Source organism: Tursiops truncatus, chromosome 4 (genome assembly GCF_011762595.2).
Source record: "Tursiops truncatus isolate mTurTru1 chromosome 4, mTurTru1.mat.Y, whole genome shotgun sequence".
NCBI classification, from domain to species: Eukaryota; Metazoa; Chordata; class Mammalia; order Artiodactyla; family Delphinidae; genus Tursiops; species Tursiops truncatus.
In genome coordinates, this window is record NC_047037.1 from 125,233,807 (window position 1) to 125,249,835 (window position 16,029).

General features: G+C 38.5%; 1 protein-coding gene across 8 annotated transcripts in view; it reads left to right on the top strand.

The window, feature by feature from the left end:
- Positions 1-16,029, top strand: part of JAM2 (junctional adhesion molecule 2) — a 66,187-nt gene that overhangs the window by 38,753 nt on the left and 11,405 nt on the right. For 7 of the 8 annotated variants that reach the window (XR_012331577.1, XR_012331576.1, XR_012331578.1 and 4 more), the window contains 5 exons: positions 327-447; positions 2,027-2,092; positions 9,215-9,322; positions 10,737-10,889; positions 13,855-14,057. Coding sequence is in view for 5 of the 8 variants with exons in the window: in XM_073804412.1 (XP_073660513.1) it covers positions 327-447; positions 2,027-2,092; positions 9,215-9,322; positions 10,737-10,889; positions 13,855-14,057 (651 nt within the window). In the remaining 3 variants the exon portion in view is untranslated. The remainder of the gene's footprint in view (positions 1-326; positions 448-2,026; positions 2,093-9,214; positions 9,323-10,736; positions 10,890-13,854; positions 14,058-16,029) is intronic. The other variant, XM_033855986.2, reaches the window with a different exon arrangement.

The window sequence follows — 16,029 nt, forward strand, 5'->3', positions numbered from 1 at the left end:
AAATAGAGTATTTTAAAAGACTTCTTGGACCCCTTCATGGTTTTTGAAATATGCAAGCAAAAGAGTTATTTTGAAATTACTCTTTGGTGGCTCCAATACCTCTCTAAGACTGAGCCAAGTGGGTTACTGCTTTATACAAATATATTTACAAGGGCAGTAAAAAGGATCAGTTCAGGCCTACATTCTTCACATAGATTGGCCAATTTCCTTAGTGAAGATGTTTGCAATCTAGAGATATGTAGAACCTGAATATTTAAACAATGTTGAACAGTTGAGCTAGACATTTGAGGTTTATAGTTTTCTGAGATTTTTAATTTCACAATTAGATTTGCTGTCCAGGCTTCCAAGAGAAGAGAGAAAGGAAAAAAGAAAAAATTATCCAGAATAGCATGTATTCTTCAGGAGTGATAGAATCCGGCACAGTGGAAGATTCATTTACATGTCAAGGTACTTATAGATAAATGATTGAAAGATAAGATGCCATGTCATATGAAGGATTTTTCTCTCCTTCACAAAAGTGTAATAAATTATTTCATAGTTAAGAAATTCTGATCTTATAGGAACTTTCCAAATCCTTGAACTCATGGTTCCTTGCCCTCCTTATTATCCTTGTCTATTCCTGGGTTGTCAAACCAGCCTAGCTGTAAGTCTAGAGCAGTGGTTCTCAACCAGGTAGGACTTGCCCATCCTACACTCAGGGGACATTTGGCAATATCTAGGAACATTTTTTGGTTGTCATGACTTGGGGTAGGGGGCTAGGGATGCTACTGGCATCTGGTGGGTAGAAGCATGTGATACTGCAAAGCATCCTACAATGCACAGGACAGCCTCCCACAACAAAGAATGATCTAGTCTCAAAGGTCAATAGTGTCAACATTGAGAAAGCTTTATCTAGAGCTTTCCTCTGAGATTACCTTAGTGTCCTACTTCTCCAGTCACAGTCTCTTAGCTTCCACCTTCCTGTTATTCTTCTGAGCCAGTCCTTGCCTTGCTTATTACCACCAATTTCTCAACCTATGCCGTCTTCATTAGACCAGTGGACTTTTCCACCAGGCACCTTTGTTAATCTGCAGTCCTTCCTCATAGTTCAGCTTGGGAGGAACGTGATGTGAGGCCCAGTATAGAACAGTAATAAACAATGTGGGCTTTGGGTATAATTTAGGTAAGTTAAAATCCCAGATCCACCACTTACGACTAATATAACCTTGGCCAAGTTTCTTAGCCTCTCAGTGCGTCAGTTTCCCCACCTGAAAAAAATGTGGATTTCATCAGGTGGGGAAACTGATAATATCGCCACCATCAGTCATCAACATCATCATCATCATATCAGATCCCATTAGGGATTTCAGTCTTATAGATCAGTGATTTTTCCAGGATTGGAAAATCATGGAACTGTTTAGGGGGATAACAAAGGTGTTCTGCTTGCATTTTTTATCAGACCTTTATTACACAAAGTTCATAATCATTATATATTATGTATATACTATGTACATATATACTATGTATATATCATGTACATACCATGTATGTACTATGTACATTTCATAGTAAATACGTTGAATGACTCATTTCTATATGATATAGGTATAGTCAGGGATAAGTTCATAAAGCAATTTATGTCCTTACCTAAAGCACTAAAAATAATTAGCTTTTATTTGCAGGGGGCAATACCTGTGACAGTACTAGATCGCACATTAGGCTGAATTAAGGACATAAACTCTTGTTTAACAGTTGAGCTTGTGAGAGTGTGTTGTCTGAGGGGGCAGCAGGGGGGAGGGGCGCAAATAGATGCATGAGTTCTGCTTTGGGAAATGCTTAAAGGGCAAAACCACAATATAGAAAATGGAAAAAACGTACAGTTTGCCTGAGCTTTTCCTATTTTGATACTTGAAAACTTGTGTGTTATGAATTGTGTGAAACTGTCACCAAACTTCAGGCTAGTTTTCTTTAATATGGCATCCCATTCAAACATGTGAAAATGGCCTTTTGCACTATTTTAATTATCCTGTCTGTTTTAATCTTTCAGATCATAAGGCCTATGGATTCTCTGCCTCAAAAGATCATCAAGTAGTCACAGCAATAGAGTATCAAGGTAGAGTACCTTACTGATTTTCACGGTCCGTATTGTTGAAATAACTCACAGAGATGACACACGTTAGTGCCTTTCTGTTTGTCAGGAACCTCTGTCTCACTTCACGCTAACTCCCCTGCTGAAATGCGGCTCCCTGCTGCTTCCCCCTTGAGAACCCTTTCTCCACCTCCTCAGTAGAAATTTTGGACATTCCGCGAGAGACCTGATGTACAAAGAATGTCTCATTACATAAAGTATTTGCAACAAATGAAATCTAATTCGTAAAACTGGGAGAAGGAGATCTTGCAAAGTTTCTAGTCAGCTAAATTTGGTAAATGGGAATTAACACTGCAAACCCCACTCTATGTATTTAAGAGAACGTTAATATAGCCTACTGTTGGGGTATCATTTTGCTATTTATTTTAGCCTCTTAAAATATTTATAAGGGAGGAGTTGGTATTTAACAGGTGTAAAGTTTCAGTTTTGCAAGATGAAAAAGTTCTGGAGATTGCTTGCACAACAATGTGAATGTATTTAACACTACTGAACTGTACAGTAAAAATCATTAAGAAGGTAAATTTTAAGTTATGTATATTTTATCACAATTAAAAGTTTTTTAAGGATCTAATAACCAAAAAGAATTATAAGCCTTTATAGATTTACTTCAAATGTTGACTATCTACTACTTCTCTGAAGGGTTTTTACCTAGAACACATTAATAATACTGGGCAACCTGAAAAATTACTGTTTCTTAAATGTGATGCTTCTTTAGACCATAAACATTTAAGAAACTGATTTCAAATGTCTGATCCCTTTTCTTTAGGCATGTCTTAGTTTCCTGCAGTTGGAGAGAGATAGGTTTGGAGTAAAGAGAAAAAGATTTAAAAAGGGGGCCTGATGTGAGAAGAATTAAATGATCTAGTATTTAACCAGTCATGCCTGGCATAGAGTAAGTTATATGTGCTTGTTAAATAATAATATGCTATAATAAGAATCAGTGAATCAGTCATTCACTTAAATAATTATTTAGGTTATTCAGGTTCTTTGAAGTCCTAATATTTTACATGATTAAGCTAATAAAACACTCTTTATCATGACGTAGCTTTAAATGGGGAGAGGTGGGAAAAAGAAATTAATGATTGGTAGTAATTTGGGACTATGGAGTACTTATAGGGAAGACAAACACGGCTGGGTGAGATGCCAAAAAGGAGACTGGAAAAGCCAATGAGTGAGCACAGTGAGAGGACAAGATGGAGCAGGATATCCATGTGGGACAAAGGAAACAAAGTTAATTTCTCTCACTTTTTACTTTTCTGGAGGATCTTACTGTTGGGTCCAGCTGGATACCGTGGATATTCATCCCTGCCTCCCCAGGCCCTACGCCATGATATCTGAATTAGGATGCCAAGAGTATATTCTTTAGTCTTACATTACTTTAAAAAAATGTATTAAGGCGAAATTCACATAACATAAAATTCACGATGTTAAAGTGAACAATTAAGTGTCATTTATTATATCCACAGTGTTGTGTGACCACCACCTCTATCTAGTTTCAAAGCATTTCCAACACTCTAAACTAAAACCCTGTACCATTTTTATATCACTTTAAAATGTGTGTTTTATTTTTAAAATAAATCCTTCTACAGATAGGAAATAGAAAATCCTTCTATGTTTATTGCAATCAAATGTTAGTCTTATTTACTCCCAAGTAAGTATTTTCTATTTTTTTAATCTCGCCTCTGCTCCTTTTAATTAAAAATTACATTTTGATTCTATTTTATATGTGCTCCAATCATTCCAACTTGACTTTCCATAAAGCAAAAATAAATTTCTATCTATCTTCTTCAACATTTCACTTTTAGGATATTTTATGCAGTAACTTAATTTTACTTAAAGTCTAAAATATTTTTTTTGTTTTTACTTTTTTAAACTGAAGTATAGTTGATTTACAGTGTTGTATTAATTTCTGCTGCACAGCAAAGTGACTTGGTTGGTTATGCATATGTACATTATACATTCTTTTTTATATTCTTTTCCATTACAGTTTATCCCAGGACATTGAATATAGTTCCCTGTGCTATACCTTGTTGTAGGACCTTGTTGTCCATCCATTCTATATGTAATAATTTGTATCTACTAACCCTAATCTCGCAGTCTATCCTCCCCCACCTTCCCTCCCCCTTGGCAACCACAAGTCTGTTCTCTATGTCTGTGAGTCTGTTTCTGTTTTTTAGATAGGTTCATTTGTGTCATATTTTAGATTCCACATATAAGTGATATCATATGGTATTTGTCTTTCTCTTTCTGACTTACTTCACTTAGTATGATAATCTTTGGCGGCATCCGTGTTGCTGCAAATGGCTTTTTCTTTTTTTTAATTTATTTATTTTATTTTTGGCTGTGTCAGGTCTTTGTTGCTGCTCGCAGACTTTTCTCTGGTTGCAGCGAGCGGGGGCTACTCTTCGTTGCAGTGCGCGGGCTTCTCATTGCAGTGGCTTCTCTTGTTTCAGAGCACGTGGGCTTCAGTAGTTGTGGCACTTGGGTTCAGTAGTTGTGGCTCACGGGCTCCAGAGTGCAGGCTCAGTAGTTGTGGCACATAGGCTTAGTTGCTCTGCAGCATGTGGCATCTTCCCAGACCAGGGCTTGAACCCATGTCCCCTGCATTGGCGGGCAGATTCTTAACCAATGCGCTACCAGGGAAGCCCCCTGTAAATGGCTTTTTTTTTTTTTTCATGGCTGAGTAGTTAGTATTCCACTGTATATATGTACCACCTCTTCTTTATCCATTCATCTGTCAATGGACATTTAGGTTGTTTCCATGTCTTGGCTATTGTGAATAGTGCTGCTATGAGCATAGGGGTGCATGTATCTTTTTAAATTATAGTTTTGTCGGGATATATGCCCAGGAATGGGATTGCTGGATCATATGGTAATTCTATTTTTAGTTTTCTGAGGGACCTCCATACTGCTTTCTGTAATGGCTGCACGAGCTTACATTCCCACCAGCAGTGCAAGAGGGTTCCCTTTTCTCCACACCCTCTCTAGCATTTGTTATCTGTAGACATTTTAATGATGGTCATTCTGACCAGTGTGAGGTGATACCTCATTGTAGTTCTGATTTGCATTTCTCTAATGATTAACAATATTGAGCATCTTTCATGTGCCTCTTGGCCATCTGTGTGTCTTCTTTGGAGAAGTGTGTATTTAGGTCTTCTGCCTATTTTTTGATTGGGTTGTTTGTTTTTTTGTTGTTGAGTTGTACTAAAATATTTTATGATTTGTGTATATGTGTGTTCCCCCCAATTCATTCAGTTTTTTGTCTCTTGTCTCTATGATTTCAAACAATTATGAATTAATTAATTCCTTCTTTTCAGTACTGCTTTTCTGTATCACCTCCCATAGTGATGCCAAAAGCAGAATGAGAGTAAAGCGAGCGCTGCTCTGCCAGGCTTGTAAGTTACATGAGCAGCCTTATGCAGAGAGCACAGCCCTGAGAGAAATAAATCAGAATTTAATAGCATGCTTTTCTCCACAGAAGTAATAATTTATGGTAATTCTCCAGAACTACTTTGGTAGTATACATTCTCTTCTTGCATTATGTAAGATTTTGATGATTTTTAACTTGAGCACAGAGAATGAAATCAAACAAGAGTCAACAATACAGAATCTTAGAAAAATTAAAATTCACGGTGATTCTAGCTGTGTGATTCCTTAAAGTGATTATTTTGCTACATGTTGAACAAATGCTTTTTCCAAACAAAGAATTATCTTTTCTCAATCCAAACTGGAACAGATATTTTTGGCAATGTAATAATCATCTTAATAGAAAAACTTGGCACATTTTTCTGTTCTAATATGCCTTGCTTTGAGAAAGTATGATTTATGTCTATATTATTTTCTTTACTGTCTCAAACACAGGAAACACTTTAGCTCAAATCTGAGTAATTTGGGGGTAGATTTATGATGGTATTAAGTATGGATTTCTACCATGCCAAGGCAAGCTTATAACTACAAGTAAGAGAAGTGCCTCATGGGTAAAAGTAATAATAACCATTTATGGAACATGGACTATATACAGAGTACCATGTGCACCCAAGTATGTAAATATATTATCTCATTTAATCTTTACCACAACTTTGCAAGATGAGTAATGTTGTTCTTGTCATTTTACAGATGTGAACACAATCACATCTTTTTTTAAAAAAGTTAAATAATTTGCTCAATATCACACGTCTGGTTTATGGCAGAGGTCTAACTTCAAAGCCTGTGCCTTAAACTACCATATTATGGCATAATAATGCCGAGGGCTAGACACGGAAAATTATGCTGGCCATGAATGTTGAATTTGGGCTGAAAAGAGAGAGGAGAGTCCATGGTAGTTAGCTTCTCAGTTCACTTGGTTCTCTATCCTCAGATGTTGGCCCCATGGTTCAGTAGATTTACTGTTTCTCACAGTTTTTGAGGTCAGGGTGTTCCCCTGCTTGGAACACTCCCAAAGAACCACAAGGCGAAATTCAGATTCCAGGAAATTCAAAAATTCAAATTCCCTCTTTTAAGTCTTTGGTTAATTATCACCTTCTAAATGAGGTGAACTCTGACTACTCTATTCTTTTAAAACTGCACCCCCATTCCCCAGATTCCCAAACTTCCTGTACTCTGATCTACTCTTATTTTCATAGCACTCATGACCTCTTAACGTACTATATAATTCACTTCGTGATGTTTCTTGTGTGTCTGACCCCCTGCAAATTGTAAGATCCCAAAGGGGAGGGATCTTTGTTTTGCTCACTGCTATAGCTCAAGAACAATGCCAGACACACAGTAAATACTCAATATATTTTGGACAAATTGCATAGACCATTTCTCCACATTTTATATGGTCAATGAGATTGAGGCTGGAGTGGAGTCACTTCACTTAAGAAAACCATTGGTTACATTTTTAACATAATTTCTGCAGAGGTTTTCCATAGAGTAATGAGTATAGAAATCAGGAAGAATTCACCAAAAGGAGTGTGTGTGTGTGTGTCCAGTTAAATACGTGAAACAATTTGATTATTTGAGTGTAAATTTATTCCTAAGACCTAGGAGTGTGAGCTAAAAATGAGTGTGGGTGTGTGTTTAATTGCTGGAAACTCAACAAAATACGGGAAGGAAACCTATCTAGAGCTCAAGACTCCGGAAGGCCACCACCCATTCTCCTTAATCAACAGAACAGAGCCATGTTTCCTCAGACAAGTCCCTCGGCACACATTTGTCTGTGTAGCATAATTGTAAACATGCCTGTAAAATGATGTCTGTTTGTAACATAAAACTTTTTAAAACTAGGCATCCAAAAAAAAAAAAAAACCTAGGTATCCTTAAAAACAAATTTTGGATTATTTTTCCTTGTCTTTCTTTTCTCTATCCTACTTCCTATCTTCCATTACCTGTTATTCTATTTCTATATTTTTAGCAATGTGTGTGAAACTAAAAAAAAATTAGAAACTACATTTTAACAGAAAAATCATAATTCTGTCACACAGAAATCATCACTGGGTTAATATTTTCATACATATTCATACAGGCTTTTTGTCCATATCTATGTGTATACTTTTAATAAAACCTGGGATAAATATTATAAGTATTGCTTTCTAATCTACCATGTCATGTAATATCCTGAATTATTTTTTTTTAACGGCATTAAGTCTGCTTAACATCAAAATCAGAGGTATGAGAAGGATTTTAACATAGTTTCTCTTCTAGTCAAAGATACTGTGTTTTTTAGGTCAAACTGTATGCATTGTGGAGGAAAAAAAGTTTCAGAAATATGAAGTTGAGGGAACTCTGCCCAGTACTCTGTAATAACCTATATGGGAAAAGAATCTGAAAAATAATCGATATATGTACATGTATACCTGAATCACTTTGCAGTACACCTGAAACTAACACAACATTGTAAATCAACTATATTCCAATATAAAATAAAAACTTAAAAAAAATATGAAGTTGACACTCCAGAGAGCTGGCTGAAACATACTTTAAAAATAGTTAGAACTAGGGCTTCCCTGGTGGCGCAATGGTTGAGAGTCCGCCTGCCGATGCAGGGAACACGGGTTCGTGCCCCAGTCCGGGAAGATCCCACATGCTGCAGAGCAGCTGGGCCCGTGAGCCATGGCCACTGAGCCTGCGCATCCAGAGCCTGTGCTCCGCAACGGGAGAGGCCACAACAGAGAGAGGCCCGCGTACCGCAAAAAAAATAAATAAATAAAAATAGTTAGAACTAGAGATTTCCATTTGGCAACTTGAAGGAGTTGGCAGGCAAGCCCTGGGTTTTTCTTCCGTCCGTCATCTTGTTTGGACAGTTAAAGGAGGGGGCTCCTTGGGTAGTTCCAGGAATTCTTTAATGACATAAGTGCAGTAAATTGCCCGTGGTAAAGTAACCTTAGTGAGCTACATTGAGGCGGTTAAACCTGATGCCAAGATGAAATCTTTGAATAATTTTTCTGGATTGAGGTGAGGGGTGGGAGTCAATGATTTATTAGGAGACCATATTGGGTGTGTATTAATGTATTTTCAGAGAAGGTTATCAAAAAAGGGATCTGAGTGAGGATGTAGCGTGTTGAGGGACCATTTGGGGTTCCATAGCATGGCCTGGGCTGGGCTAAGTGCCTTTCTTAGGCAGTAGGGTGAACCATCCACTATTTACCTCCATCCTGGCACTCATCACCTTGGACTGAAATTACACTGTCTTACTTGTCTCTTCTACCAGACTGTAAACTCCTTGAAGACTGAGATGGGGAAGAAAAAGATAAATAATTAATCATAGCTGCCATTTTTAAAGACTTACTATGTCCAGGCATGTGTGCTTTGCATATATTATTGTATATGAAGACTCAACAACTCTATGAGATACTATCTTATTTTACAGATGATAACTGAAGCTCAAGAACTAGGGAAAGTAGCATAGTGTCACAAAATTATTTTGTGAAATAATCATAATGCTTTCAATTCATCTTTGAATTAAGCCAACCTGTTGAGGAAATTTATGAATAAATAAATGAATGAATGTATAAAATAATAATTTAAGGATGTTAAAAATTTATTAAGTAAAATATTATTTCAGAGGGACAATTTTTTAAAAAGTATTTTTATTTATGTTCCTAGAGGTTATTTTAGCCTGCAAATACCCAAAGAAGACCATTTCCTCCAGATTGGAGTGGAAGAAACTGGGGCGCAGTGTCTCCTTTGTCTACTATCAACAGGCTCTTCAAGGTAAGATGCTGGGACTCGATAAGGTGAGAGCAAGAGAGCACCAAATACCCCAGGTCCTTTAATTAACCAATGAGGGCAGGACATGGCTGATGACTGAGAATGTGTTTCTGTAAGTGTGAGATGAAACCAATAGAGACTGAGACCCAAAACACAACAACCACAAAAACAGAGGACAGGGAACAGAAGAAGTTCACCTCCATGGAGGCCCTGGACCCCTCATTTCTCACCTCACTTCTAGAGGATGTAAGATGCAATTGTTCTTGCTGGCCCAGTAGATTAAACTCTTGCGGGAAAGGACGAAAAGATGGTGTGGGGTTGGGATGGAGGGTCACTGCTCAATTGTAGTAACTTTACCCTATTTCCATATCACCATTGAGAAAGCAAGGCCATCACTGAGAAGTTTAGGGAGTTAAGACTTAGGGGAAGGTAAATACAGCTACCCTTATCCAGTGCTTTCTTTTTTACATTTTTTATTGTTATACATTTCTTTATACTCCCTATCCTTCTTGTTGAATATATAGTAAGCTTTTAATTTAAAGTATTGGTAATGATAGATAAAATGCAATGGTGTCTGTGATTTAGTTCAAAATAATCCAGTGGTTAAAGGTGCAGATGTAGTAAGACAGGCGTAGCATTGATTAAAATTACAGTTGGGTGATGGTTTGTTGAGGTTCATTTTACTATACTCTCTAATTTTGTGCATGCTTGAAATTTTCCATTATAATTATTTAAAAAGTTGGAAATATAACTTAAGTATAATAAACAGGTTATTATTTTAAAATATGTTTTACTTTAATTTTAAAGAATTAAACAAGTGAGCAAATGTTTAAAGTTCATAGAAAATTTAAAATATCCCTGTGGTTCTTACCTGTTAAGATAGGATTACGGGCAGCAGAGGCCTAATAGCACAGCTGTTTTTACTTGAATTTTCTGTAATGCTAATCTAATGTGATACAAAACACTATTTTAATTCCGTACAAATTACTATCAAAAACTAATCCAAAGAATGTTTTTAAAGACCCCCTCACCTTCTTTTTTGTGGCAGTATCATGCAAGCCACCACACATAAAGTTACTGTTCCAGCTAGTTAAACTAGGCTCTCCAGTATCTTTTGAAGATGTGAATCTATTTATTCTAGCATACTAGAAAGGGGATGAGGCAGGAATGAGGGTTGAATTCTTTCAAATAAAATATGGGAATACGGAACTGAGTGTTCTTTTGTGAATAGTATGACGTTCTAAAAAAGAAATAGAAGTTTGAAAGAGCAGCACTCATATACAATTTTAAAATTTTTAAATTGAGTTTATTAATAGGAAAATAAATGCAGTGGTTACTGAATGAAGTGACTAGAGAAAGGTAGTATATAGAAAATTATTATATCATTATTAACATCATTGTCCTCTTTTTCTAAAAGGAGATTTTAAAGATCGAGCTGAGATGATAGATTTCAGCATACGGATCAAAAATGTTACGAGAAATGATGCCGGGAAATATCGTTGTGAAGTTAGTGCCCCATCTGAACAAGGTCAAAACCTGGAAGAGGATACACTCACTCTAGAAGTATTAGGTGATGTGCTTGTATCTGTGTGATTACTGTTCCCACCCTCATCCCCATCATCCAACCCTGGAGGAATGAGGCAACTCAGGGCCCCAGCGAGTGAAGTTATAAAGGTGGACCACCAGCACCGCTGTTCCTGCAAAATCTTGGCTATTACTCTTTCTCACCTCGTTGGCTGCTTAAATGTTAATGTTACTAACTTATTATGACAAAATCTCTTTTCAATTAAGATTCAGGTAAACCTTAATGGTCCTCCACCGTACATAGAAGCATTTTCCCTAAGAGTTTATTTTTTAACATCTTTATCGGAGTATAATTGCTTTACAATGGTGTGTTAGTTTCTGCTTTATCAAGAGTTTATTTTTCAATCATTTTCAGCATAGGTAGTAATTCTCTTACCATATAAAATAGTCTCTGGGCTTCCCTGGTGGCGCAGTGGTTGAGAGTCCGCCTGCCGATGCAGGGGAAACGGGTTCGTGCCCCGGTCCGGGAGGATACCACATGCCGCGGAGCGGCTGGGCCCGTGAGCCATGGCCGCTGAGCCTGCGTGTCCGGAGCCTGTGCTCCACAACGGGAGAGGCCACAGCGGTGAGAGGCCCGCATACTGCAAAAAAAAAAAAAAGCCTCAAATGAGATGATAGAAAAGCAATAAAACAAAAAAAAGTATTGGAATTAGCAGATGCAAGCTACTATATATATAGAATGAATAAACAACAAAGTCCTACTGTATAGCACAGGGAGCTATATTCAATATCCTGTGATAAAACCATAATGGAAAAGAATATGAAAACCAATGTATATACATGTATAACTGAATCACTTTGCTGTACAGCAGAAATTAACACAACATTATAAATCAACTATACTTCAATAAAATAATTTTTTTTTAATGTAGGCTGGGGAAGTATAGAAGTTATTTTGGTAAAGAAAGGAAATTAGCATTTATTATGCAGCTAGTATGCATTAGGCTCTTTCACATGTGTAATTTTACTTAATCTTCACTGACAACCTGATTTTTACAGATGAGGAGATAGATGCTAAGTGATTTTCCTAAGGCTGCAGAGCTAGTAAGTATCTGGGCCAGGATTTGGATCCAGATGGGGTTAACTTCAAAGCCAATATATTTAGTTACTCTAAGACTCACTGATAGATAGTAACTGCCCATGATGACAACTGGTGGAGGAAATGATCAGTTCTTCTCCATAGATGTTACTATAAACTACTAAGCAAAGAGAATAAAACGACTCCTCTTCCTTTTTCTACATAGTCCAGGCTCTTTCTAAAATTCTAATGATGTACTTACTGTTATAGAAGAAATTTCATTCAGAAAACCTTGCGGGAGATTCAGCTGGTGTATTAGTCTTCTGCCACATACCAAATGATCACAAACTTAGCAGCTTAAAACAACCACCCATTTATTAGCTCACAGTTCTGTAGATCAGAAGCTCAGCAAAATGTGGCTGGGTTCTCTGCCCAGGATATCACAAGGCTGAGATCGAGGAGTCAGCTGGGCTCAATTATTGACTGGAGGCTCTGGAAGCAAATCTGCCGTCAAGCTTATTTATTCTTGTTGGCAGATTTCAGTTCCTTACGGTTGTAAAACTGAGGTCCCCTTTCCATGCTGGCTATCCGCTGGAGGCCACGCTCAGTTCCCAGAGCCACCACATTCCTTGCCATGGGGCCTCTCTATCTACAACCCAACAAAAGCATGTTGAATCCTTCTTGTGTTTTGAATCTCTGAATTTCCCTTCTGTGACCAGCCAGAGAAAACTACTTTTAAAGAGGTCATGTGGGGACTTCCCTGGTGGTCCAGTGGGTAAGACTCGACGCTTCCAATGCAGGGGGCATGGGTTTGATCCCTGGTCGGTGAACTAGATTCCGCATGCATGCCCGCAACTAAGAAGTCCGCAGGCCACAACGAAGATCCTGCATGCCACAAGACCCGGTGCAGCCTAAATAAATAAATAAATAAATAAAATATTAAAAAAAAAAAGAGGTCATGTCATTAGGGCAGACCCATCTAAATAATCTCCCCTACCTTAAAGACAAGAGATTTGGGACCTTAATTACATCTCTAAAATCCCTTCAGAGTAGTACCTACATTTGTGTTTGATTGAATAACTGAGAGAACGTGTACATACACCAGGGCCGGGGAATTGGGGGGACCGTGTTAGAACTCTGCCTACACAGACAGTTCTGGGTTTTCCTGGATTTAAGTAAAGTCTGGTTTACTTTACAAATCCCTGGGACCAGAATAACCTTAATTCAGGTATTCTCTGTCTTGGCCTGAATGGGATTTTAGTTTGAGTACTGATCCTGAAAATATACTCAGGTTTGACTTTGTTGGAATATAGTTGATAATAATACATTAAAATCATTGATGAGGGGAGCAGTAGAGATTGTTTATCTAGAAAAGAATAGCTGTTGTAGTAGCTAATGTAGTGTTTGCAAGTGTAACAGGCAAGCCCTGAACTCTCAGTGAGTGGCTTACATAATAGAAGTTTCTTTCTTATGTAAGTAAAGTCTAAATAATTGGAGACAGAGATAGCAGTGGTGGAACTATATTGCCCTACTTAATGAAATCAGTAGGGACCCAAGCTAATGTAAGCATGACATCTTTGATACATAGCTTTCTGAGGTCACCATGGGTATTGACACCTCCTTGGTAGTGGGAGGGGGAGGGGGAGGGAATGGATGGAGAATCATACAGGAAGCTTTTATGGATCAGGCATGGGAATAGCATATATGACTTTTCCCCAGATTCCATTGGTCAGAACTCATGCATGTGATCCCATCCGGCTACAAGGGGGCTGACAAATGTGGTCTAGCTGTGTGCCTGTGAGGAAAGGAAGTGGGTCTCTTGAACAAGTAGCCAGTCTCTGTCACAGGTGTCCAATAAATTCATCTTTAGCTGGCTGTTAAAATCCTCATTTAGCTTGTAAATAACCAATGCCATTTGACTTCCATCCTCCAGTGGCTCCGGCAGTTCCATCATGTGAAGTACCCAGTTCTGCACTGCGTGGAACTGTGGTGGAGTTGCGATGTCAAGACAAAGAAGGCAACCCGGCTCCTGAATACACGTGGTTTAAGGATGGCATCCGTTTGCTAGAGAATCCAAAACTTGGCTCCCCAAGTGCCAACAGCTCATACACAATGAATACAAAATCTGGAACTCTGGTAAGGTCATTTCAAGCATTGGCCTAATAACTGTCTTGCATTTGGAAAAAAAAATATTAGAACTAAAATAATGGAGAGTAGAGGGCTGATACCATTGCTCGTTAAGTAGAGAGAGGAAAGGATAGCAGGGAAGATGGCGGCACTCATACAGAGAAGTGATGGAAAAGGCTGCCACAGGAGAGGAGAAGACAAAACAGAGAACTAGGGAGTTGGACGCAAAAAGGTCTGCACCAGGGGCCTGACGCAGGCCAAGATGGAGTCATGATGATGGATCAGGCCTGGAAAGGTACTAGGTGCAGTCTCGTATTTATAATACCAGGGAAATGCATGAAAACTCCCTTGGGAAGGGGACCCTCCTACACTGTTGGTGGGAATGTAAACTGATGCAGCCACTATGGAAAACGGTATGGAGGTTCCTTAAAAAACTAAAAATAGAACTACCATATGATCCTGCAGTCCCACTCCTGGGATGCTCTGGCCCTTTCAGCATCAGCAGGCTCAGTCAGCAGGTCCAAGTGATTTTACACTGAGAAATTGGGTAGAAAACCTGCGGTCACACTTGGCTATATTTACTTTTCAAATTTGTGTTTTCTCAGAGCAGGTGATGAAAAGCCCCAAGCCAAGTCTGAAAAGATATAGATTCACTTTCCTCATCTCAACCCTTGAAATATCTGTGATGTCAAAGGGGTGCACCAGGGCAGAACCAGCATGGGTTATTTTCTGAAAAATGAGCAAAACAAAGACTCCAGTGTATGGAAGACAACAGTTTCCTTTTAATCACCAGTTATAATATCCTGGAAGATCATTTTTGGTTTTAGTCTAACTTTTGTTTATACATAACCTTGGCTTTGAGTTCATGGTGAATATCTTTAAAGGAGTCTGGCTCTTGGGACTGACGATTCCATAAAGTGAGAATACTCAAGGGAATGCTTTCTATTGCACCATGTTGAAGGATACAGAAAGAACAGGTATATGGGTAGTGGGTAGGGAAAAGAGAGGAAAAGGCCTTAAATAGATCAAAACCCTGGCTGTTTTTAGGCACATATATTACATGAGGATACAAGACAATAAGGAAGTGCTCCTTAGAGGTTCATGGCCGCTCTTGGATGCAGTCAGCAGTGACCACTGTGGTACTGAGGGTGTGACAGGAGGATACTGAAGGAATGGGTCTGAGCACCCCTCTCACCCTCCTTAGGTCCTGGCAGGATTCTTGAAGGTGTCCAGAACACACTGAGTTCCCTCCCTCCTACTAACTACCTAACGAACTTCTCTCCTTCTATCCATCTATCTACCCATTGTTTCTTTCCTCCTTTCTACCCACCTGCCTCCCTTCCTTCTTTCTTTCCTTCCTTCCTTCCCTCTTTCCTTCCTTCCTTCCTGAAACTCTCCGAGGTGCTAAACTACTATGAAGCCTGTTACATCAAAGTCTTGCCTTTCAGTTGCTTTGGCACAGAGTAGACAGAACAAGGGTTGGTTGGACTTTATCTTTTCATAATTTTCACCAATTCTACAACTGATAGAAGTTGTAATCCTATAAATGACATTAAGACTTTCCTAGGCCCTATGCTACTTCCTGGTAGTAACTCTGGCTCTTTAGAGAAGTGTTCATTGTTTGCTGCTGCAGTGAACTCACTGTGACTTAGAAAACTGCCTTTAAGGCCAAGGAGGCCTTTATTTATAAATGGTGTTTCCTAGGACTTAGAACTACCTACAATAGTTAATACTACCATGTGCTGTAAACTTTTAAAAATGCCCACTGTCTTCCTAACTGTACTACTTTTTCAGTATCACACACTAAAAAAGACACTTCCTGTATATATTTAGGTCTTTCTCTGTCAAATTAAACAGAGGCCTAGCTAATTACTCCTTGAAGACATGGCAGATTTCTGAATTCACTGTAAAGATATAAAGTCCTAGGGACTTCCCTGTGGCACAGTGGTTGGGAATCTGCCTGCCAGTTCAGGGGTCATGG